The 26,658-nt window shown below is 44.2% G+C and overlaps 1 protein-coding gene across 6 annotated transcripts in view; it reads right to left on the bottom strand.

Moving 5' to 3' along the window:
- The window catches only part of dnai4 (dynein axonemal intermediate chain 4), a 116,433-nt gene that overhangs the window by 58,481 nt on the left and 31,294 nt on the right, over positions 1-26,658 (bottom strand). For all 6 annotated transcript variants that reach the window (XM_067990374.1, XM_067990370.1, XM_067990369.1 and 3 more), the window contains exons 5-7: positions 23,611-23,767; positions 10,558-10,697; positions 1,298-1,465 (exon numbers count right to left, since the gene is read on the bottom strand). In XM_067990374.1, coding sequence (XP_067846475.1) covers positions 1,298-1,465; positions 10,558-10,697; positions 23,611-23,767 — 465 coding nt within the window. The remainder of the gene's footprint in view (positions 1-1,297; positions 1,466-10,557; positions 10,698-23,610; positions 23,768-26,658) is intronic.

The raw sequence follows: 26,658 nt of genomic DNA, 5'->3' as shown, positions 1-26,658 counted from the left end.
CAGCTCTAATGGTCCCTTTGTGACCTCCCAGGCTGAGTCATGTGAGGGCCATAAATCACATCAATACCAGGTCACCCACGTCATTATTTTTCAGTCTAACTGGCAGCGCCACAAATAATGGCGTCAATCCAGCAGATTAGCAATCGCCATTGACTGTAATGGTGGGCTGAGCGACGATAAAAAACCTTTGTCAGCTTAGGTGAGGCTATCGGCGGAGCGGCACAAATGTCCCAGAAAATTATGGCGCAATGCAAGTAATGGCATAACTCACTTACTCCATTATTTCCAGGAACTTTTTCGTATTAATAATGGCATACGCCGTTAATGCGCATTACTAAGGCGCAAGTTTCCAGCAAATTCAGGCCCAATTTTCCAGTAATCGGCCACAGATTATATTCACATAATGTAGTAATAATGAGATATGCTATAAAACCACAGGTGCCCATTTGCTTATTGAATTTTACAGGCAACAGGTCAGACTTAATTTCTTTCATTATAAACAAAAGTGTATGAGACCTGCTTCAGACAAAATGTTCTCCCCTCTTTCTTTCCTATTCTTTACTCCCCAGTTCAACAGATAACTGAAAACACGAACCATTGCTTCTGTCTGTTCGTGCTGGTTTTAACAACATATGCACAGAGCTCCACTTACCGGCTACCAAAGGCTGGTTAAATGTTGGAGAAAGTTGATAGGATCACTGGCTCTCTGCTAACATTATAAAGATTCAAAATTAAGTTGAAGGGGTAGAATTTCTGCAGGGGTTCCCAGATCTCCCACCATAATTTCAGTGGAAGATCGGCGGAAAACCGGAGATAAGCCATTTCTTTAGGGATTTCGTCAATCTTCGGCCAAAGTTACAGCAGACGATCGGGAGTACCAGACTATGGTGTGTGACTACCTCTTGCTTTCCCTACAATCCAGTCAGATTGCCAATCTCAGTCCCCAGTTGAACTATTTGTTTTGGATTGATGCATATCCAAAAGTCATTTGCATTGACAGGAAAACGGTATAACAGTAGCTCATAGGTTCCCTTATCTTTGTGTGTGTTTTTAAATAATTAAATCCTAAATTTAAAAAATGGTGTAGTATATTATAGAAACTAAACGGTGGGTGACTGGGAGTGATTATAATGAAAATAATCTCATATCATGGTTCAGATGTAAACAAACTGCCCCAGCTACACTGTCATCATCATAAGTTTGTAATTCAGTTTGCTGATTGTCCCTTTTAGAAACAGTTTTGGTGTCGTTTTTAAATGGTCTCTCTTCAGTAGGCATTTTCATATTACATACGTACCTAACCCTATTGAACTTAGAGCTGATAAAGTTTGAAGGACAGTTTTGTTGAAATTAATTTGTGCCTGTGACAAATCCTTTTGCTGATTTAGGTGATCGAAGGAAGCCTCTTCGTGCAATTCCTCTTCTTTAAAGCTATCATACATGTCCCATGTTGTTGCCATAACACCTAGAAAGTAAAAAGAACAAGCAGTAATAGTTTATCTGACTGTTATTTGGATACTTCAATTAGTTTTTCTAACTGGGGAAAGAGTTTTCGGCCTCCAGCACAAATAATAGGGGGGTGGGGGATGGTATTTTAGCTGGGAGCGAGTTTCAGTCGGGGTGGGGGGAGGGTTGTGGGCTGAGCGACAAACCCATCCAACAGCATCAGTTTGAAGCCCAGATTATTTTCACTCCTGGGCCTCATTTGCATCTAGCTAGTGACTGCCCACCCAATCACATTGGGAACGAGCAGCCTGCCCACTTTCTGGGCGGAACTTCCAATGTTACTCCAGAAGCCTATTTAAATCGTGAATGTACCTCTTAAAAGGAGGTTGCATTCATTTGCAGCAGATTCATTTTGTGAACGAAGGAAGATTGCACCCAAATTCTCTGACATCTCCCTGGAGGTCTTAGTGGAGGAGATGAGGGATGTTCTGTTTCCCATGAGTGGGAAGAAGATTCCCGAGACATACATACACCAGGCTTGGAGAGAGGTGGAAGAGATGGTCAGTTCCAGGAACATCATTTCCAGCATCTGCATTCAATGTAGAAAACACTTCAATGACCTGACAAGGACAGCAAGGGTACATACAGCTCTTTATTTCTCTATCTCTCTCAACACCTAGCTACAGCTTTCCATTCAAAACCTCCCCATCCTGCTTGCATCTTGCTTCTACTCCCTCACAGGATATGCACTACATGCAGAAGCCCCACGCATATGCACTTTCCTTTTCAAAAGCCACTCAATAAATCTCACCCTTTCTTCCTGCAGCAGGAAATGGCGCACAACATAAAGGAGAGGAGTAAGGCCAAGGGAGGACCACCCAGCATCATGGCCCCCATCCAGATGGAGCAGGAAGCTCTGGAAATCATTGGCCCTTCAACAGCGATGCATATTGGAGATGATGAGGCTTGTGGCTTATCTGAGCAGGGTCTGACTATTACTTGTACCCCTTCGTGTACCTTAAAAAAAAGTCGCACATTCAGCCAGCTTAACAACTTCAAGCTTCATTGTGAAGCCTCAAGCCTGCTACTGTCTAGCTGGTCAGTGCCATGCGAATTCTTGTCCCTTTTCTCTTTCCTCTAGGTCCTTTTCAGCAGTAAGACCTTCCTGAAAATACTTCTGAAGAAGTTAATCCTCATGAGGAAACACCGTCAAATGCCTCATCCCTCCCAAGCACCAGCACAAAGATTCGTTAGACAGTAAGTTAGAGGGGTCTGCACATGGTGAATCAACCGGCACGTGAGCAAGAGCAGATAGTGGTGCCAAGGACAGCCCAGGAGACAAATCACTGGAGGGCAAGGTCATCTCCTAGCTCTCCTGAACAAGACAGAGATGCTGATCCCAGGGGCCCAGCCTTGAAAAGAAAACTGCCTGCAGCTGGCTGGCACCTCAGCAACATAAAAAAAAGAGTGCGAGGTTAAAATGGCAGCGGGCAGGAATTGCGCGGTAACAGGGTGGTAAGTATTCAGCCTATTTTAACTGCGCTCCCACCCCGTTTTGTGAACCAGTTGTGTTTTTATGACACAACAACTGCTTTCATGATCATCTTCTGGTGCTCGTCCACAAATTAGCAGTATTATTGAATTCAGTATCACAACATGCCATGGTTGGACTTCCCTTTTAAAATCTCTGAGTCAATCATCAATGGCATTAAGACCAAGTGCAGTATTCAGGTTAAGCAGGGTTAGAGGGCAGGGATATAACTGGATCAAGGTGATGGAGGGGGAAGGAGGAGGAGGTGGAAAATCAGGGATGCATAATGGGAGATATGGGAGAGGGAGGGGAAACGGGGAATAGGGAGGGGTAGAGGAGGGAGAAGGAGGGGAGGGGAAATGGAGACGTTGGGTGGGGGGGGGGGAATAGAATGCTCCCTGCTGCTCACCGAACTATCAGCGGATGGGGCTCGGTGCTGGTGGGCCAGGTGGACTCCTTCGGCAGGGGTGTGGGGATTAAGAAAAAAAAATGTATCTACACACTCCCAGTGGTCAGTGAAGAACTTAGAACAACAACACCTTTTACATAGTAAAAAGTCCCAAGGCGCTTCACAGGAGCTTTATCAGACAAAATTTGACACCGAGCCACATAAGGACATATTAGGACAGATAACTAAAATCTTTGTCAAAGAGTTAGATTTTAAGGAGTGTTCTAAAGGAGGAGAGAGAGGTGGAGATGTTTAGGGAGGGAATTGCAGAGCTTAAGACCTGAAGGTATAGTCGCCAACGGTGGGGCGAAGAAAATTGGAGATGCATAATAGGCCAAGTGATTCATTGGATGTGAAGCACTTAGAGACAACCTGAAGACCTGATAAGGTGTTCTATAAAAACTCTGTCGATTAAAAATTGTACCACACCCCATTTATGTAAATGATCAGGCATCGAGTTACATCGTAACTACAGCACGGAAACAAGACTTTCGGCCCAACTGGTCTATGCTAGTGTTCATGCTCCACACGAGCCTCCTCCCTCCCTACTTCATCTAACCCTATCTGCATATCCTTCTATTCCTTTCTCCCTCATGTGCCTATCTAGCTTCCCCTTAAATGCATCTATGCTATTTGCCTCAACTACTCCTTGTGGTAGCATGTTCCACATTCTTACCACTCTTTGCGTAAAGCACTTTCTCCTGAATTCCCAACTGGATTTATTAGCAACTATTTTATATTTATGACCTCTAGTTTTGGACTCCCCCACAAGTGGAAATATTTTCTCTATATCCATAGGTTTCCAAACTGCAACATCGACAACAACTTGTATTTATTCAGCGTAGTAAAACGTCCCAAGGCGATTCACAGGAGCGATTATCAAATAAAATTTGACAGACAGCCACATAAGGAGATATTAGGTCAGGTGACCAAAAGCTTAGTCAAAGAAGTGGTTTTAAGGAGCGTCTTAGAGGAAGAGAGGAAGGTGAGAAGGCGGAGAGATTTAGGAAGGGAATTCCAGAGCTTAGAGCCTAGGCAGCTGAAGGCATGGTGGAGCGATGAAAATCAGGGTGCGCAAAAGGCCAGAAATGGAGGTGCGCAGAGATCTCGGAGGGTTGTAGGGCTGGAGGAGGTTACAGAGATAGGGTGATGGAGATATTAGGATCTCTTTGGATGGATGAACTAAGATGGGCTGAAAGACCTTTGTCAACTGTAATTACCTGGTGATGTGTTATCGTGTTCAATGGGGCAGGAAATTAAAGTGCTGCCTATTGCTGACTAATACACCTTTCTGATGCTTATGTGGGTCGCATAATACCTGGCATTGTAGTGCCAGCTGGGAATGAGCCATAGGCATAGCAACTGTAGGCAATGGTAATCTTGCCAACTACTGCCAATGTCATCCCTGTTGCAAGTTTGCTATAGCTGTCCTTGCTGCAAATGTAAACCTCTGTTCTGCTGACCTGGAGGAAGCTGAGACAGTTGTCTTGGAATATAAGCAAGTAGGTGTGCCAAAGGCTGCAGACTGGTCTGTGGCCTACTAATTTTCCTGGCATGCCTTCTTTCTTTGAGGTATTTTAAAGGTTAACTTACCTCAAGGAGTGAGCAAAAAGGACTTATATAGGGGATGCCAGGGCAAGCAAAAGGTCATCAGATTTCTGTCTGTTTGGTGGGAAGCCAGACCGCTATACTGTGGTGACAGGAGAAGATCTTTCAACAGAGCACCGAGTGTGCGGTCTTCAGGGTGAGGAGCCAGAACGGTGGGCCCAGACAGATCACCAATGCAATATCACTAAGGGCTCTATGACGCTGCGGGGGGCAGGCAATTTCAGTACTGACAGCTAAATTCCAGCTGCAGCAGATGGTGAGAATGACAAAGGCATCTACAAGGCACAAGTCAGGAGTGTGATGGAATACTCTCCACTTGCCTGGATGAGTGCAGCTCCAACAATACTCAAGAAGCTTGACACCATCCAGGACAAAGCAGCCCGCTTGATTGGCAACCCATCCACCATCCTAAACATTCACTCCCTTCATCACCGGCGCACTGTGGCTGCAGCGTGCACCATCCACAGGATGCACTGCAGCAACTCGCCAAGGCTTCTTCGACAGCACCTCCCAAACACGCGACCTCTACCATCTAGAAGGACAAGGGCAGCAGACACATGGGAACACCACCACCTGCACGTTCCCCTCCAAGTCACACACCATCCCGACTTGGAAATATATCGCCGTTCCTTCATCGTCGCTGGGTCAAAATCCTGGAACTCCCTTCCTAACAGCACTGTGGGAGAACCTTCACCACACGGACTGCAGCGGTTCAAGAAGACAGCTCACCACCACCTTCTCAAGGGCAATTAGGGATGGGCAATAAAGCTGGCCTTGCCAGCGACGCCCACATCCCATGAACAAATTTTTTTTAAAATGGTGGCCGCAAAACAGACTGGGGAGATGCTTTGGCTTTGCTGAAGAGAAACTTCTGAGGTAAGTATCAATGGGATGCTTGTGAGCAGGTCAGCAAGAGATGTTATGGATGTGCAATAGGATAGTCCGACGGCTGAAAATTTACAATTTTAACAACAAAAAAGCTTTCTAATAAATCCCTGGTTGCTCCTGATTTTTGGCACTTACTGGGCTTATTCTGCTCAAACAATTACATCACTGGATTAGATATAGATAAAAGGAGGCAGTCATGCAATGTTAGTTCAGAAATAGAGCAGAAACATAACACTTAATTGCAATGGAAACCCCCATCACAGCATCACCTATTGCAAGTACATGTGGACAATTTTATAATGCATTTTTCCATAGAGATCAGGTGACGCAGGAGTTTTCAATGTATTTTGAAATGGAATGCGGTGACCTACCCAGGGATTTTAATATATAAATTTTGCTTCCATCACTGGTAGGGCATTCTAGATCCTAATAACCTTCTGCAAAAAAATCAATTATCCAAACCTTTGTCTTCGTTCTTTCGGTGGTGATCTTAAGCTTATGCCCTTCTTTCGGTGGTGATCTTAAGCTTATGCCCTCTAGTTACTGATTCACTGACCAGTGGAAATAGTTTATTCCGATTTATCTTATCGAAACCTCTCATTTTGAATACTACTATCAGATCTCCTCTTAACCTTCTTTGTTATGATGAAAAGAGACCTAATTTCTCTAGTCTCTTCTCATAACTAAGCCTCTCATCCATGGTATTATCTTAGTGAGTCTCTTCTGCATCTTCTTTATTGCTTAAAAGTAAGGTGCCCACAATGGGACACAATATTAAAATGCGGCCTAATCGATGATTTGTATAGTTTAGTATTACCTCTTTATTTTTGTACCCTATACCCCTATTTATAAAACCTAATTTGTCTATGTCTTCCTGAAGTTGCTTTAAGTCCTCTTCACAGTTAATCATGCTCGCTGTTTTTGATTTATCTGCAAATTTTAATATTGCAACCGCTATATCCAACTCTAGATCATTTGTATATATTCAGAACAGCAGTAGTCCCAACACTCACCCTTGAGGGCATCACTGTTTATATCGCTCCAGTCCAAAAAACATCTATTAACCATTACTCTCCATTTTCCGTTCATTAACTTACTTCCTATCTGTGATGCCATGCTCCCTGTAATATCATGTACCTTAATTTTATCAACAAGCCTCCTATGTACCAACTTATCAAATGCCTTTTGAAAATTCATATATACAACATCCACTGCATTTCCGTTATCAATACACTTTTATTTCCTCAAAAAACTCTAATAAATTTGTCACACATGACTTGCCTTTTACAATGTCTTTCTAGGTGAATATTAATTTTATCCCATATTATGGCCCCAAGAAGCTTACCCATTACCAATATTAGACTGATTGGTCTATAGTTGCCTGCCTTAACCCTTTTTGAATAGAGATGTTACATTGGCAACTCCCCAGTCCTCTGGCACAATTTCCATATCCAAGGATGTTTGAAAGTTTGTGGTCTGAGGCTTTGCCATTTGCTCCCTGACTTCCTTGAACATTTTAGGATGTCGTTGGGGATGGTGCCTTTTCCACTTTGAGTTTTACCAATTTTTTTTCAGTATTACTTCCTCATTTATAATTATCCTATCTAATTGTTCCACCTCCTCTTCTTGTACCTTTTCATTCCCATTACCACACTCTTCTGTGAAAACTGAGGCAAAGTATTCATTTGGTATCACTGTCATTCCTTCATCCTCTAAAACATTTCCTTTTTCACGCTTTCTTTAACTATACTTTTACTTTTCATAACTGCCAGTCTTCATACTTCCTCTTCACCTTTCTAACCAGTTTTGCTTTCCCTGTATATTTTCTATATTTGGCTTGATTTTCTTTTGTTAGTCCAAATTTGTCATTTGCCTCTGTATTGAAATATTTTCTGGGGAGGGTAAGTTTTTCAGGAGGGATGGTGTTCATTTGAATCGGTTGAGTGCTGAAAGATTGGCTCTGAATGTAGAAAGTGCCACTGGGAGGTATTTAATCAAGTTAGGAAAGGGAATACTATAGCTCATACTGTGTGTAGTTTCTCTGGATCTGGGGAATGAATGGAAGCTGATAGTAATAATAAAAATTTATGTAATTCAATTGCAGGAAACAAGGGAGCTGAAATTAAGCAGGGGTTCCATAGATCTCTCTCCATAGATCCCAGAGAAAAGACGGGGATGACCATTTCCCTGGTTAACGGCGGATGACTGATGGAACTTATGTGGAATTTCAGCTCCAAGGTAGCTTATTAGAGTGAACCATATGAGGCATGTAAGTAATTGTTTGGGCTTTTTTTGTTTACTTTTTATTGCCTTTTTGTGGGTTTAATTCTTTTTAGCCCATTTTGCAGTTTATAGCTGATTTTTCCCTTTTTTGTCAGCTCTTACCATTCGGGGGAGTTGCCCTCTGACTGGAAACAGCCCCCCCTGCATAGGATGGGCATTACTTTAGGAATTCCTCTTGCTCTCTGCGAGGGATAACCAATAAGCAGTACTCAAGGAAGTAAAGCACACACAATGATCAAAACAGGTTAAAGCACACATGCATGTGCCGTGCGAATATGAGTATTGAGATCACATGCCCAATGACAGTGTCTATTACTCATTTTTGATTTACTAATCAAAAATGTAATTAGCCACATCTGGATTCCCAATTAACCACATGTGGCTAGTGTCTAATGTATTGGACAACATTGTTCTACAAATATGAGCAGAGACATGTGCATCTGCATTGGACAAAGGCTCAGCATACCTGCTCTTATCCAAGTGTGCAGACAATGCCACAGTTACTTGGGCATGTCCAGCAAAGCTTTGTCTTTGCCACTTACGTTTTACAGAGAGACAGTCTCGGAACTTTGCCATCTCAAAAAAAATCAAACCTCCAAATTTTGTCCATGACTGGGACTATTCTGCTAATGGCAGTAAAAGTTACAACTTCCTTGAACTACTGCACCACTGGCTTTTTCAGGACTACAATGTGCAATTGGGTGCCAAGCACCCTGCAAGCTGCCACAATGCATTTATTCTAAGCTAATGTACAAGTTCCACAATTATTTCATGGCATTTCTACTCTAGAAGGTTGAATCCGGGCAGGAATACCATCTCAAGCTGTGTCTGGTGACACTACTTCAGGATCCATACGCTGCATTAGAAAGAAAATATAATAAATGATGCAAATGCCTCCACAAGGATACACATAGGCACATAATAGGCAGGCCAAAACAATGATTCCACAATCTGGACAGGTCTGGAAAGTGTCATGTTGTACAACCTGAAAGATCTCCAGTAGTGTAGATGATAGTAGTGTGTTGTATAATTATAACAAAGGAGTTCCATAAAGCAAGGGGATGTACCTACAGACAACTGACAAATGCCCTTCAACAAATTCAATCTGTCCTAAGGGATTTGTCACAAACTGTTCGCAAGCTGAAAATAGAAGAATTTGTTACTATCTCACTCTCAAAATACCCTTGAGACCCTTAAAAAGCCAGCTTAAAAATAAACTCCAGCTGAAAATGTAAAACTCGGTTACAAAGAATTATCAATAAGCTGAATGTCATTTTACTGGACAATTCCCCCCCTCCTCTCCTGAAGGTGCTAGAGTATGGTTCCACAGATGTACATGTGGGCAATGTGTGAGCCTAGACAGTGAGTATCACCAGGCTGCCTGATACCCAACAAAGGTCACTGAATATTATGATCAAGAATGATCTTTAAATACAGTATATTGTATGTTTGGACATCAGAGTACTAACAAGTATACATTCTCGCCCTTTATGGTTCCCCAGTGAAAAATTTAAAGGTAGATTTTACGAATTTGCACTTTCAGCACAGCTTCGTGTTCTGGGGGCACAAATCAGGAATTCAAGTGCGGAGCTCTGTGGACTCAACAGGATTTCTCACACATTGAATTCAGTGGGGCGTAAGGACCTCTGTACCTGAATTCCTAATATGTGCTTCTAGCTTTGTTAATCTCTGAGCCAGAAACACAAATTTGTAAGTCCCATGTTCCCCCAAATCTCTTTCAACCTTTTATTACAACACATTATGCTTATGTTTGAATGGCCTAGAAATTTGGGGGTGCTGGGCATACAGGGGAGTGCAGGGAACAAACCCTGCGCCTGAATGGTGAGGCCAGAGATGCCCCCGATATTAAGCCTCAATCCTCATTTCCATGCAGCCAGCGAGCTGTGAAGAGCAGTAGGCAGCTCACTGGCGAAGCGTGATGCAAAATCAGGCGGCTGCTGCTATTGCAGCCGCCCTTACGTAAGTGGGGGAGGGGTGGTGGTGAAGGGGGTGCGACAGGGAACGGGATATGGTGGCGGCCGGCGGGGGGAGGTAGCAGAAATCGGTATCCGGCAGCGGCCCACGTTCTTTGAATGCGGGGTTGGGAGAAGCACTCCTGCTCCTCCCAGCTCCACATTCAACGAAGTATATCTTAAAAACTTACTTTGTTGGTTGTGACCTAACAGGCGGTCACTTTAAGTACGGACTTTTAAAACACTAAGTTTGGCTTAATTTATCTCATCTTCTCTCCTACTCTCCTCAAACTTGGTGATGTCCTGCACTATGTATCACGGCTATTCAACTAGTTTTCTTAATATAAAAATAACTTTATTCAGATTGTTCAACAGTTTACCTGCATCTTTTGTGTTAATTTTGTCACACTGGACCTCTTTGGATTTTTGTGCTCCACCGAATGTCTGCGCCATCCTTTCAATGTAGCGATCATTGCCAACTCGCTCTTTGCAGAGTTCAATATACAGCTGGTTTCTTTTCCTTAAAAATAAAAAAAATGCCAAAGTTCATAGTTCATGTGAATAACTTACAGCTACAAATGTTTGGGGGTGGGGGAAAGGGGGGACAGAGAGAAAGACAGGAAGTAACTGGCATTTTCCCTTTCTCTCCTAAAGTTACTACGGTTTAATTTCATGAATGCCAGCTGCTCTCATGTACCTTATCGAAGTGGCCACTCTCATATGTGAGCCTAGGGAGTGGGTGTTGACAGGCTATTTGACCATGTGAACTTCATTGCCAAACTTGATCCTCTCCTGAGGGCTCTGGTGAGACCACACCTGAAGTACTGTGTACAGTTTTGGTCTCCTTACCTAAGGAAGGATATACTTGCCTTAGAGGGGGTACAACGAAGGTTCACTAGATTGATTCCTGGGATGAGAGGGTTCTCCTATGAGGAGAGATTGAGTAGAATGGTCCTATATTCTCTGGAGTTTAGAAAAAGGAGAGGTGATCTCATTGAAAAAAACAAAATTCTTAAAGGGCTTGACACGGTAGATGCTGAGAGGCTGCTTCCCCTGGCTGGAGGGTCTAGAGCTAGGAGTCATAGTCTCAAGATAAGGGATCGGCCATTTGGGACTGAGATGAGGAAAGATTTCTTCACTCAGAGGGTTGTGAATCTTTGGAATTCTCTACCCCAGAGGACTGTAGATGCTCAGTCATTGAGTATATTCTAGACTGAGATTGATAGATTTTTGGACATTAAGGGAATCAAGGGATATAGGGATAGGGTGGGAAAGTGGAGTTGAGGTAGAAGATCAGCTATGAACTTATTGAATGGTGGAGCAAGCTCAAGGGGCCGTATGGCCTACTCCTGCTCCTATTTCTTATGTTTCCTCATTCAACTGACACATATGTGCATTTTCCAGTTAGTAATCAGGAGTGGGAATCCCGGCTGATGTTGCACCTATCCAAGGAGGAATTGCCTCTCAGAAAACAAGGTTTTTCATGTATTCTGTCCCTACTGCTGCCCTCATTGAGATTGCCTACCTCACCACAGAACAGGATTGATTATAAAAGAGGAAGGAAAAACTGAGGAAGTAAGCACTTCCATAGTTTTGAGATCCTGGGAAAGCAAAAATTAGTTAGTGACAAGTCTTGATTTCAACATAGTGAACATGTACGGAGGAGAAAGAGCAAGAATGATAAGAAGTTTGAACTTAGAAGGAGTGAGAGAGGAAAGTTAAGAGGTGCAATGACCATAGTTGTATTGATAAAATAGGGAAGATCAATAAAGGTTGCTAGGGACAGTGAGAAGTTGGAAGCTGGAAGTGAGAGATGGATTACCTATAAAATAACAAGCTTATTCATGTACCCTCTTCAGGAATGTGAGATAGATGTTAGAAGAGCTTTCACAGATATGGGAATAATTTTCAAGTTGTGAATGGACTTAAGATTTAAAGGGAGTACAGAATTGAGACAGTTAGGTCTTTTAGGCTTCAACAGATATTTCTCTTGCGTTCAATGCCAAAAATCACGCTGTAAGCACGTTCTTAATTCTTACGAACCAAAATGCAATTTTCTACATGCAATGTCTTGTAATCTAGTATTGCCCAGGAGTTAAACACCCTCATTACTGTAAATTTACTCACTGGAATTTGCATAAACCCTCTCACAATCTCCTGGCCATCATATAGCAGAAGAATAAATACTATAAAAATGTGCAGTTTAGGCTATAAACTACAAATTGGGATTTTTGAAAATAAAAATTAAACAGTAGCTAGAAATCAGTATGGCAGATTTCATTTTATTCCAGATCTTTTAACTTACACTTCTTCCTCAGTCACAAAAATATACAACACTTCATTAGCTCTCCTAATAATACTGAACCTGAACTAACATCTGCAATACAAACATTAGGACTAGGAACATAGGAACAGGAGTAGGCCATTCAGCCCCTCATGCCTGCTCTGCCATTTGATAAGATCATGGCTGATCTGTGATCTAACTCCATATACCCGCCTTTGGCCCATATCCCTTAATACCTTTGATTGTCTATCCTCGTAGAATCCCCAGGCTTGCCACTTTATCTCAATAGGCCCATAAGAACTGAAGAGCTATAAATGGCTCCTGCAATACATCTCTGCTTGGGCATAGAGCTGTCTGTCAACTCCTCCACAGAGATGCCTTGTAGACCATCACCTGTAGCGAGAGAGTCTGCCACTCTATGCCAGTTCTCACAATCATTTTGGCTTGTCAATCCAAATTCTGCAGGCAAAGTAGTACCTGGCCCAAGTCACACAGTAAATGCTAGACAAAAATCCATTCAAGCCTGAATCCAAGTTCCTTTACTTTGACTGACTAACTTCAGAGTGGTGTGGGAGACAGGGGTTTCGATTCTTGGGGCACTGGCACCAGTACTGGGGAAAGAGGGAGCTGTTCCATTGGGACAGGCTCCACTTAAACTGGGCTGGGACCAGTGCCCTAGCAAATCGAATAACTAAGGCTGTAGATAGGGTTTTAAACTAAAAAGGAGGAGGGAGGGGTCAGGTGAGGGGAAATCTAGAAATCTAATGAGAAAAGTCAAGGCAAAAGGGCCGTGTAGTGATTTGGGTAAAGATAAGCAGTGTGGGACAGGGAGTTTAACAGTAATAGTGCATCAGCAAGTAAGGTCAAAGCAGGGATATATGGTAAAAAGTTAAAATTAAAGGCTCTTTATCTGAATGCACGGAGCATTCGTAATAAGATAGATGAATTAGTTGCACAAATAGAGATAAATGGGTTTGACCTAATAGCCATTACAGAGACATGGTTGCAAGGTGACCAAGGTTGGAGCTAAATATTCCAAGATTCTTGATGTTCCGAAAAGACAGGCAGACTGGAAAAGGAAGGGGTGTAGCCCTGATAATAAAGGATGACATAAGGACAGTGGTGAGAAAGGATCTTGGCTCAGAAGATCAGGAAGTAGAATCAATATGGGTGGAAATAAGAAATAACAAGGGGCAGAAAACACTGATGGGAGTAGTTTATAGGCCCCCTACTAGCAGCTATACTGTTGGACAGAGTTAATCAAGAAATAATAGGAGCTTGTGACAAAGGTAATGCAAAGGTAATAACTGCATACAGTTTTGGTCTCCATACTTAAGAAAAGACATACTTGCTCTCGAGGCAGTACAAAGAAGGTGCACTCGGTTAATCCCGGGGATGAGGGGGTGGACATATGAGGAGAGGTTGAGTAGATTGGGACTCTACTCATTGGAGTTCAGAAGAATGAGAGGCGATCTTATTGAAACATATAAGATTGTGAAGGGGCTTGATCAGGTGGATGCGGTAAGGATGGGTGAAACTAGAACTAGGGGGCATAATCTTAGAATAAGGGGCTGCTCTTTCAAAACTGAGATGAGGAGAAACTTCTTCACTCAGAGGGTAGTAGGTCTGTGGAATTTGCTGCCCCAGGAAGCTGTGGAAGCTACATCATTAAATAAATTTAAAACAGAAATAGACAGTTTCCTAGAAGTAAAGGGAATTAGGGGTTACGGGGAGCGGGCAGGAAATTGGACATGAATTTAGATTTGAGGTTAGGATCAGATCAGCCATGATCTTATTGAATGGCGGAGCAGGCTCGAGGGGCTGATTGGCCTACTCCTGCTCCTATTTCTTATGTTCTTATGTTCTTAATCGTGGGGGACTTTAACCTACATGTAGACTAGACAAATCAAATTGGCAAAGGTAGTCCAGAGGACGAGTTCATGGACTGCATTTGAGACAGTTTCCTAGGACAATACGTCATGGAACCAACCAGGGAACAGGCTATTTTAGATCTTGTACTGTGTAATGAGTCAGGGTTAATTAGTAATCTCACAATAAAAGATCCCCTGGGGAAGAGTAATCATAATATGATTGAGTTTGAGAGTGACATACTTAAGTCAGAAACTAGAGTCCTAAATTTAAATAAAGCCAATTACATAGGTATGAGGGGTGAGTTGGCAAAGGTAGATTGGGAAATTAGATTAAAGGGTATGACAGTAGGTAAGCAAAAGCCAACATTTAAAAAAATATTTCAACATTCTCAATGAATATACATTCCATTGAGAAATAAAAACTCCACGGGAAAAGTGATTCATCCGTGGCCAACTAAAGGAGTTAAGGATAGGATTAGATTAAAAGAAGAGGCCTATAATGTTGCGAAGAAGAATAGTAAGCCTGAGGATTGGGAGAGTTTTAGAAACCAGCAAAGAATGACCAAAAAATTGATAAAAAGGGAGAAAATAGAATATGAAAGTAATCTAGCAAGAAATATAAAAATGGATTTTAAGAGCTTCTACAAGTATGCAAAAAGGAAGAGAGTAGCAAAAGAAAATGTTGGTCCCTTAGAGGCTGAGACAGCAGAAATTATGATGGGGAATAAGGAAATGGCAGAGATGTTAAACAAATATTTTGTATCTGTCTTGACAGTAGAAGACACAAAAAGCATACCAGAAATAGTGGGGAACCAAGGGTCTAATGAAAGTGAGGAACTTAAAGTAATTAATATCAGTAGAGAAAAAGTACTAGAGAAACTAATGGGACTAAAAGCCAATAAATCCCCTGGACCTGATGGTCTACATCCAAGGGTTCTAAAAGAGGAGACTCTTGGTTCCCCACTATTTCCGGTATGCTTTCTGTGTCTTCTACTGTGAAGACAGATATAAATTATTTGTTTAACATCTCTGCCATTTCCTTATTCCCCATTATAATTTCTGCTGTCTCAGCCTCTAAGGGACCAACATTTACTTTTGCTACTCTCTTACTTTTTACATACGAGTGGAAGCTCTTACAATCCATTTTTATATTTCTTGCTAGATTACTTTCACATTCTATTTTCTCCCTTTTTATCAATTTTTTGGTCATTCTTTGCTGGTTTCTAAAACTCTCCCAATCCTCAGGCTTACTACTCTTCTTCGCAACAGAGTGAATGCATCGATTATGATCTTCCAAAATTCCTTAGATTCTAGAACAGTCCTAGTGGATTGGAAGGTTGCAAATGCAACACTGCTATTCAAGAAAGTAGTGAGAGAAAAAAACAGGGAACTACAGGCCAGTTAGCCTGACATCAATCGTTGGGAAAATGCTGGAATCCATTATTAAGAAAATGGTAACAGGGCACTTAGAAAATCATAATATGGTTAAGCAGAGTCAACATGGTTTTATGAAAGGGAAATTGTGTTTCACAAATCTAGAGTTTTCTGAGAATGTAACTAGCAGGGTAGATAAAGGGGAACCAGTATATTTGGATTTTCAAAAGTCATTCGATAAGGTGCCACATAAAAGGTTGTTAACAAGATAAGGGCTCGTGAGGTTGGGCGTAATGCATTAGCACAGATAGAGGATTGGTTAACGGTCAGAAAACAGAGAGTAGGGATAAACGGGTAATTTTCAGGTTGGCAGGTTGTAACTAGTGGAGTGCCGCAAGGATCGGTGCTTGGGCCTCATCAAGTTATAACCTATATTAATGACTTAGATGAAGGGACCGAGTGTAATGTATCCAAGTTTGCTGATGATGCAAAGCTAGGTGGGAAAGTAAGCTGCGAGGAGGACACAAAGAGTCTGCAAAGGGATATTGACAGGTTAAGTGAATGGACAAGAAGGTGGCAGATGGAGTATAGTGTAGGGAAATGTGAGGTTATTCACTTTGCTTCCGGGTTTCACGTCTCCAAGCTGCCCAGCGGGTGTACTGTGCACCCGGATGGTGCGATCAGAATGACATTATTTAAAGGGCCAGTTCAACAATGGATTTTGAAGGAGAAAGGAGAAATGGGGTCCAGGAAAGCAAAGGCAGTGCCTAAATTTAGTGATGCCCCCATAAGTGTGCTATTAGCTGCAATGAGAGCAAGGAGGGAGGTTATTTTTCTAAGGGATGGCAGGAAGAAACCAGGCTCTGTCACCAGAAAGGCTTGGCTGGAGATAGCACAAGAGGTAACAAGCAGGAGCACGGTGCTCAGTTCTTGGCTGCAGTGCAGGAAGCGATTCAATGACCTGAGCAGATCTGGAAAAGTGAGTACATTTGCATATTCATGCACATCCTGTTGTGTACAACATCCCTCCCCTCCTTCATCACTCTGTCTTGGCAAGCGCACTCCATCACAAGACTCCTCACACCCACTTAAGTATCACCAGCAACCATCCTTCACTTTCTATTTTTTAAAATTATTCGTTCATGGGATGTGGGCATCGCTGGCAAGGCCGGCATTCATTGTCCATCCCTAATTGCCCTTGAGAAGGTGGTGGTGAGCCGCCTTCTTGAACCGCTGCAGTCTGTGTGGTGACGGTTCTCCCACAGTGCTGTTAGGAAGGGAGTTCCAGGATTTTGACCCAGCGACGATGAAGGAACGTAGAGGTCGCGGGTTTGGGAGGTGCTGTTGAAGAAGCCTTGGCGAGTTGCTGCAGTGCCTCCTGTGGATGGGACACACTGCAGCCACTGTCCGCCAGTGGTGAAGGCAGTGAATGTTTAGGGTGGTGGACGGGGTGCCAATCAAGTGGGCTGCTTTGTCCTGGATGGTGTCGAGCTTCTTGAGTGTTGTTGGAGCTGCATTCATCCAGGCAAGTGGAGAGTATTCCATCACACTCCTGACTTGTGCCTTGTAGATGGTGGAAAGGCTTTGGGGAGTCAGGAGGTGAGTCACTCGCCGCAGAATACCCAGCCTCTGACCTGCTCTTGTAGCCACAGTATTTATATGGCTGGTCCAGTTAAGTTTCTGGTCAATGGTGACGCCCAGGATGTTCAGGGTGGGGGGGTTCGGCGATGGTAATGCCGTTGAATGTCAAGGGGAGGTGGTCAGACTCTCTCTTGTTGGAGATGGTCATTGCCTGGCACTTGTCTGGCGCAAATGTTACTTGCCACTTATCAGCCCAATCCTGGATGTTGTCCAGGTCTTGCTGCATACGGGCTCGGACTGCTTCATTATTTGAGGGGTTGCGAATGGAACTGAATACTGTGCAATCATCTGCGAACATCCCCATTTCTGACCTTATGATGGAGGGGAGGTCATTGATGAAGCAGCTGAAGATGGTTGGGCCTAGAACACTGCCTTGAGGAACCCCTGCAGCAATATCCTGGGGCTGAGACAATTGGCCTCCAACAACCACTACCATCTTCCTTTGTGCTAGGTATGACTCCAGCCACTGGAGAGTTTTCCACAGATTCCCATTGACTTCAATTTTACTACGGCTCCTTGGTGCCACACTCGGTCAAATGCTGCCTTGATGTCAAGGGCAGTCACTCTCACCTCACCTCTGGAATTCAGCTCTTTTGTCCATGTTTGGACCAAGGCTGTAATGAGGTCTGGAGCCAAGTGGACCTGGCGGAACCCAAACTGAGCATCGGTGAGCAGGTTATTGGTGAGTAAGTGCCGCTTGATAGCACTGTCGACGACACCTTCCATCACTTTGCTGATGATTGACTCCCCATTTATGAACCCAACACTGTCACTCACCCCAATCCTTATGCAATGTGATGCATCTGTGTGACTGTTAACCTCTGATGCATCTGTATGATAGTCATCCGCATCCAATGCACTGCATCCATTGGGTGAATATGGCACCTTCAGTCACTCACAGGTATGTTTTGTTGCCCCTTGTAGGAGAAGGGAGCGCAAAATGCAAAAGAGAGGGCGAGGACTGGCGGTGACCTCCACAGATTGTGAAATTAACTGAAGTGGAGGAGCCAATGGAGATAAGTGGCACATCTGCAGACCTCTCAATCAGAGATGGAGAGACTGGGGAGCTCACAGATGGCTGGTGATAGAATGTAACACATTTTTCACAAAGATGCTGACTTTATTTAATCGATGCCTGAAGCATGAGAAGCCTGAGTATGGAGATTGGCAAGTTTGTTATTGTACCAAGACTAAGTCATAGGAACATAGGAACAGGAGTAGGCCATTCAGCCCCTCGTGCCTGCTCCACCATTTGATAAGATCGTGGCTGATCTGTGATCTAACTCCATATACCTGCCTTTGGCCCATATCCCTTAATACCCTTGGTTGCCAAAAAGCTATCTATCTCACATTTAAATTTAGCAATTGAGCTAGTATCAATTGCCGTTTGCGGAAGAGAGTTCCAAACTTCTACAACCCTTTGTGTGTAGAAATGTTTTCTAATCTCGCTCCTGAAAGGTCTGGCTCTAATTTTTAGACTGTGCCCCCCTACTCCTAGAATCCCCAACCAGCGGAAATAGTTTCTCTCTATCCACCCTATCTGTTCCCCTTAATATCTTATAAACTTCGATCAGATCACCCCTTAACCTTCGAAACTCTAGAGAATACAACCCCAATTTGTGTAATCTCTCCTCATAACTTAACCCTTGAAGTCCGGGTATCATTCTAAGTCCGGGTATCATTTCGCTTTCTTTTGTCTTCCAGGGCCTTCACGCCTACAAGAAGATTCTGCTGATGTGCATGATGTCAATTCCTCAGAGGACATAATTCCTTCTGAGGGTGCACCATCACAGGATATGCAGCCATGCACCAGCGCAGATACTCGTACTTCAGTGGCTCCTGTTAGACAGGCTGTTGGGTTGTCACCTGGTGATTCACAAGTCACAAGTGAGCACGAGCAGATACTGGTGGCAGGAGCAGCTGTGGAGAGTCTGCATCAGAGGGCGCACTCTTCTCCAAGCTCTGCTCAGCTGAACACAGATGCTGAACTCCTGGGGGCAGTTGTTGAGGAGAATGATTAATGTACATTTGCACCTTTGCGAGGTACTGGAAAATGTGCTAGGTACACTCTCCATAATAGCTGAGAGGATGGATGAGTCCAACTCCAGCATTAGTGGAGAGATATCGCAGGTAAGTGCTAGAATGTCTGCACTGGAGAGTTGGCATCTCCATTGAGCTTCAAGCATGGCTCACAAATGAGTCTATGCAGGCCATGAACACGGCCATTCAGGAGATGTCTGCTTCCTTCAACAGGATGAAAGATATCTTATCAGTGGCTTTACAACGTATCACTGATCCTCATCAAGCTGCTGTCCAGAAGAGTTGTAAGAGTGATGTGGCCCGGGAGAGGGACGATGGCGAAAGGGGACATGGAAGTGGGAACTCCACTCAAAGCGCTCCCACGTATCACCTGTTGCTCCCCCCTCTGTCACTGCACGGGTGCAGGTGGAGCAGTCTTTGACGGGGCTCTCACGGACTCCAAAGCCCAGAGGTAGTAAGCCAAAAGCGTCTCAGCAGTCAGGACAGGGATCTGAGCAGCCTGCTCCTACCTCTGCTGAAGCTACGGGGGTGCACCATGTAGAAGTGGTAAAAAGCATAAGTTTAAGCAATTCTAGTTCACCAAGAGTATGCACAAGGGTGTTTGAAGAAGTATTATGTTGCAATTTATATTTCTTTTTATGTTGGCACATAAAATGTATTCATTGTCACCACTTTCAAGTCATCTACATTATTGATTCCAGACTTTCAAGTGGACCTTTCATTTGCTTCATGATCAGTGCCAATACATGGCAACACTCATTGGCCAGCTGTGCAATGGGTAAATGCGTGGCTGAAGGACTTTTTTGTTGGGGGGGGGGGGGGGGGGGTGTTGGTGGTCATGGTGATGATTTTGCCAGGTAGCATGAGTATGTCACCAATCTTTATTTTGGAATGTCATAATGAAGGAACCAGAGGCAAAGAAATTCAGGGCTGCGGTTACTTTCAGTGCGACGGGCAATGCGCGGCCACCAGGTCCAGCAGGGAGCAGCTCTTCCTGAAGGAGACTGCACATATCTGTGACCACTTTCCAACTCAACCTGAGCCTGTGTAGGCACTGCTCCTCAGAGAGGTCCAGGAAGCTCAGCCTCTGCCTGTACACCCTCTCACGTGGATAGTGCCTCCTGTGACCTCGGCCCATGTGTTGGTGTCCTCTCTGCTGTTCTTCGGATCCTTGTTGGGCACCTCTGTCTTGTGCACCTGACATGCCCACTCTGGATGGTGATTTTCCTCCTCCTCAGGTGTACTGTAGAATAGATCCATTGCGCCCCCCCCCATTCTGATCTTGTCAGCTTGAGGGGCTCCAAAATGTTAGTATGTCTGAACTCAAGAATTCTCAGTCTCAACAAAGAAGTTTTTGTCTAAACACAAAGAACTCTCAACCAAACGATTGCCCGAGAGAAATGAGACACCAGCTGCAATACCTGGCCTTTTATTGAGATGTCTCAATCACAGATTTAACGGTCCAAATGAGCTTCTGCTGCATTTCACCTCCATTTCAATGGCGTCCTTCAGAAGCCGTGCAGACCCGTGCAGACCGTTTAACAATCGGCACATCAGCTTTAAGTCGGGACCGGACTTCTGGGTTTCGGTTGCGGAGCGCAACCAAACACGCCTAGATTAAACCCGAAAGAGGCGCATTGAAGCCGGGATGCGGTCCCGCTTCCAACTTCTGTCATTTTGCCCTCACATCCACCCCCAACCCACCCGTTCTTGGGGGTTAAAATTCCCCCCTCTATTTCTACTGGGAACATGTAAAATATTATAAATATATGCTACTTTTAAAAAAGCACCCGAACAATTTTTTTTACCTGTAGTAACAAACTCCAGCACTGACATTTTGAATTTTCATTTGTCTTTATCACCTATTTTTAAATACAGTTCTGCTTTTGAAGACACTGTAAAACATAAATGAGCTAATACATATTTGTGTATATATAAATATATATATGGAGACAAAGAACATGGTCTCTGGAGATGCAGAGGCAAAATGCTGCTCGCAGTAAATGCAAATGGTTATCACCAGCAGTGCTGGATGCCATGGTTACCATTTTGTACTAGCTGCAGGTGGGCTAAACCCACATAAGGAAGGTTCGGCCAAAATCATAAAGTTGCAAATGCAATTTTTCACCAACCCTGGAATTGCTCTGCAGTATAAATAGGAAAATTTTGAAGTCAAGCAGCTACACTACTTTGAAAAACTGCCTCCAGTGGAAGTGGTCATGCGCTTCGTCCTCCGAGGGTCTCCACACACCACCCAACTGGCAGGTGTTGGTCTGAGGGGTTGTGCAGGGTAGGTGTGTGGTTCCTCGGACTGGGGCTGCGGTTTCGTGTCGGTCTGTCCTCTGGCTTGGCGGGGGGTGGTGGAGGGCAGGGGTTGCCCTATGTGACGCGGTGGCCTCCTGCGTGGGTGAGGGCTCTCCCCGTGGAGTGCACCTTGGCACCTGCCACAGGCTGCTGGCTGCAACACGCCTGGTCGGAGGGAACTTGGGGAAATAAATAGTGATGTCTTGAGGAGTGTACATATTACAGAGAGGGAGGTGCTGGAAGTCTTAACGCGCATCAAGGTAGATAAATCTCCGGGACCTGATGAAATGTATCCCAGGACGTTATGGGAGGTTAGGGAGGAAATTGCGGGTCCCCTAGCAGAGATATTTGAATCATCCACCGCTACAGGTGAGGTGCCTGAAGATTGGAGGGTAGCAAATGTTGTGCCTTTGTTTAAGAAGGGCGGCAGGGAAAAGCCTGGGAACTACAGACCAGTGAGCCTGACATCTGTAGTGGGTAAGTTGTTAGAGGGTATTCTGAGGGACAGGATCTACAGGCATTTGGAGAGGCAGGGACTAATTAGGAACAGTCAGCATGGTTTTGTGAGAGGAAAATCATGTCTCACGAATTTGATTGAGTTTTTTGAAGGGGTAACCAAGAAGATAGATGAGGGCTGTGCAGTAGACGTGGTCTACATGGACTTCAGCAAAGCATTTGACAAGGTACCGCATGGTAGGTTGTTACATAAGGTTAAATCTCATGGGATCCAAGGTGAGGTAGCCAAATGGATACAAAATTGGCTTGACGACAGAAGACAGAGGGTGGTTGTAGAGGGTTGTTTTTCAAACTGGATGCCTGTGTCCAGCGGTGTGCCTCAGGGATCGGTGCTGGGTCCGCTGTTATTTGTTATTTATATTAATGATTTGGATGAGAATTTAGGAGGCATGGTTAGTAAGTTTGCAGATGACACCAAGATTGGTGGCATTGTGGACAGTGAAGAAGGTTATCTGGGATTGCAACGGGATCTTGATAAATTGGGCCAGTGGGCCGATGAATGGCAGATGGAGTTTAATTTAGATAAATGTGAGGTGATGCATTTTGGTAGATCGAATCGGGCCAGGACCTACTCCGTTAATGGTAGGGCGTTGGGGAGAGTTATAGAACAAAGAGATCTGGGAGTACAGATTCATAGCTCCTTGAAAGTGGAGTCACAGGTGGATAGGGTGGTGAAGAAGGCATTCAGCATGCTTAGTTTCATTGGTCAGAACATTGAATGCAGGAGTTGGGATGACTTGTTGAAGTTGTACAGGGCATTGGTGAGGCCACACTTGGAGTACTGTGTACAGTTCTGGTCACCCTATTATAGAAAGGATATTATTAAACTAGAAAGAGTGCAGAAAAGATTTACTAGGATGCTACCGGGACTTGATGGTTTGACTTACAGGGAGAGGTTAGACAGACTGGGACTTTTTTCCCTTGAGAGTAGGAGGTTAAGGGGTGATCTTATAGAAGTCTATAAAATAATGAGGGGCATAGATAAGGTAGATAGTCAAAATCTTTTCCCAAAGGTAGGGGAGTCTATAACGAGGGGGCACAGATTTAAGGTGAGAGGGGAGAGATACAAAAGGGTCCAGAGGGGCAATTTTTTCACTCAAAGGGTGGTGAGTGTCTGGAACGAGCTGCCAGAGGCAGTAGTAGAGGCGGGTACAATTTTGTCTTTTAAAAAGCATTTGGACAGTTACATGGGTAAGATGGGTATCGAGGGATATGGGCCAAGTGCAGGCAATTGGGACTAGCTTAGTGGTATAAACTGGGTGACATGGACATGTTGGGCCGAAGGGCCTGTTTCCATGTTGTAACTTCTATGATTCTTCTATGATACATAAATGCTATATTAATCAAGCCACTTGGTAGGATGATTATAATAAAATATGTTTAATAAAAAAAGAAAGACTTACTTGATGGCTTCTGCTTCCCCTGAATCCACTGAAATTATTTCAACAGGAAGATCCAGAAGGGAAAATGTTTCAGTCTCTGTCAGGTACACATCTACAATCTTATTAAGGTCATCCTCATTCAGCTGCTCTCGTACATCCTCTCGTCGGACTTGGACATCTGAAACCATAAGTATGATATGAGAGGACACTGGATAATAATCAGGATTAGGATCTAAGGTTGATAGATGTGTTCAAAATTATGAAGGGTTTTGATAAATCAATAGGAAAAACTGTTTCCACTGGTTGGAAACTAGAGCGCATACATTTAAGATCAATAACAAAGAAATAAAGGGAATGGTCAGGAGAAATTTTCTTATGCAGGGGGTTGTTAGGACAGGAAATGCCCTACCAGAAACAATGATGGAAGCAGAAACCATGGGGGGAATTTTAATCCCTAAGTACGGGTGGGTTGGGGGCGGGTGGGAAGTAAAAATTATAGAAATTTGAAGCATGACCGCAACCTGGCTCCAACTTGCCCATTTCCGGGTTTAACCGCTGTGTTTGGTTGCATGCGAGTAACCTACTTGCTGGAGGCGGGTTGATCATTAGGACAGGTGGGTCAGTAATTGTCACAGCCATTTAGATGATTAGCAGATGTTAATGAGGCAATTTTAAATTGAATTCAATAGGCATTTAAATTTAATGCCCCCAGCACGAGTTTGCAAGGGCTTGGGAAACTCGCCAGTGAAACGGAGGCGAGATTGAGCCGCAGTCCATGGGTGTCTTTAAAGTTATGAATGCCTGACGTGAACAAAAGCTGTTGACTCAGTTCCCTCTGGCAAACTTTTGGTAGGGAGTTCTTGTTTTTCAGAGGTTTGGGGGCTTTCAAACGGACATCATCAGGATGCGGGGCACAATGGATGTATTCGATAGGACATCAGAGGAGGAGGAAAATGACCATCCACGGCAGTGACATCATGTTGTGATGGGACCTGCAGGTGCACGAGAGAGAGATGCACAACACCTATCTGGAGAACAGCAGAGAGGAGAGCAACAGAAGGGCTGAGTTCGCAGGAGGCACCACCCACATGAGAGGGTCTCCAGACAGAGGCTGAGCTTCCCTGACCTATCTGAAGAGCAGTGCCTACGCACTGGTCCCTGCTAGACCTCATGGCCACGCATTGCCCATCGCTGTCAAAGTCACCCCTGCCCTCAATTAATTTGCCTCTGGCTCCTTCCAGTGACATCTCCAGGGTCTCTCAGTCAGCTGCACATAAGCGTATAAGGCAGATAACGGATGGGTTGTTTGTCAGGGCATCCACTTATGTCAACTTACCCCACGACGACATCAGCGAGAATGAGAGGCCAGTCAGTTTCGCCTCTCTGGCTGGCTTCCCACAGGTGCAGGGCACCATCAATTGCACACATGTGGCAATCCAAGGACTACCACATGAACCAGGAGTTTTCATCAACTGCAAGGGATTTCAACTGGCCATAATCTTCCAATCCGCCTTAGATAGGGGGATGGTGCCAGAAGACCGGAGAATTGCAAATGTTACACCCTTGTTCAAAAAAGGGTGTAAAGATAAACCTGGTAACTACAGGCCAGACAGTTTAACCTCTGTGCTGGGAAAACTTTTCAAAACGATAATCTGGGACAAAATTAATAGTCACTTGGACAAGTGTGGATTAATAAAGGAAAGCCAGCACAGATTTGTTAAAGGCAAATCGTGTTTAACTAACTTGATTGAGTTTTTTGATGAGGTAACAGAGAGGGTTGATGGGGGTAATGTGGTTGATGTTGTGTATATGGACTTTCAAAACACGTTTGATGAAGTGCCACATAATAGGCTTATCAGCAAAATTGAAGTCCATGGAATAAAAGGAGCAATGGCAGCATGGATATGAAATTGGCTAAGTGACAGGAAACAGAGAGTAGTGGTGAACGGTTGTTTTTCGGACTGAAGGAAGGAATACAGTGGTGTTCCCCAGGGGTCGATACTAGGACCATTGCTTTTTTTTGGTCTATATTAATGACTTGGGCTTGGATGTACAGGGCACAATTTCAAAATTTGCAGATGACACAAAACTTGGAAGTGTAGTAAACAGTGAGGAGGATAGTAATAGACTTCAAGAGGACATAGACAGGCTGATGGAATCACCACCTCCCCTTGACATTCAATGGCATTACCATCGCAAATCCCCCACCATCAACATCCTGGGGGTCACCATTGACCAGAAACTTAAACTGGACCAGCCACATAAATACTGTGGCTACAAGAGCAGGTCAGAGGCTGGCTATTCTGTGGCGAGTGACTCACCTCCTGACTCCCCAAAGCGTTTCCACCATCTACAAGGCACAAGCCAGGGTTGTGATGGAATACTCTCCACTTGCCTGGATGAGTGCAGCTCCAACAACATTCAAGAAGCTCAACACCATCCGGGACAAAGCAGCCTGCTTGATTGCACCCCATCCACCATCTAAACATTCACTCCTTTCACCACCGGCGCACCGTGGCTGCAGTGTGTACCATCCACAGGATGCAGTGCAGCATCTCGCCAAGGCTTCTTCGACAGCACCTCCCAAACCAGCGACCTCTACCACCTAGGACAGGGCAGCAGGCACATGGGAACAACACCACCTGCACGTTCCCCTCCAAGTCACACACCATCCCGACTTGGAAATATATCGCCGTTCCTTCATCATCACTGGGTCAAAATCCTGGAACTCCCTACCTAACAGCACTGTGGGATAACTTTCACCACACGGACTGCAGCGGTTCAAGAAGGCAGCTCACCACCACTTCTCAACAATAAATGCTGACCTTGCCAGCGACGCCCACATCCCATGAACAAATAAAAAAAAATAGGCGTACACATGGCATGTGAAATTTAATGCAGAGAAGTGCGAAGTAATACATTTTGGCAGGAAGAACGAGGAGAGGCAGTATAAACGAAATGGAACAATTCTAAATGGGTTGTAGGAACAGAGAGACCTGGGGTTATATGTGCACAAATTTTTGAAGGTGGCAGGACAGGTTGAGAAAGTGGTTAAAAAAGCATACAGGG

This window comes from Heptranchias perlo, chromosome 9 (genome assembly GCF_035084215.1).
Source record: "Heptranchias perlo isolate sHepPer1 chromosome 9, sHepPer1.hap1, whole genome shotgun sequence".
Classification (NCBI taxonomy): Eukaryota; Metazoa; Chordata; class Chondrichthyes; order Hexanchiformes; family Hexanchidae; genus Heptranchias; species Heptranchias perlo.
The sequence above is the reverse complement of the archived record's forward strand: the minus strand, read 5'-3'. Positions and strand labels throughout refer to the sequence as shown.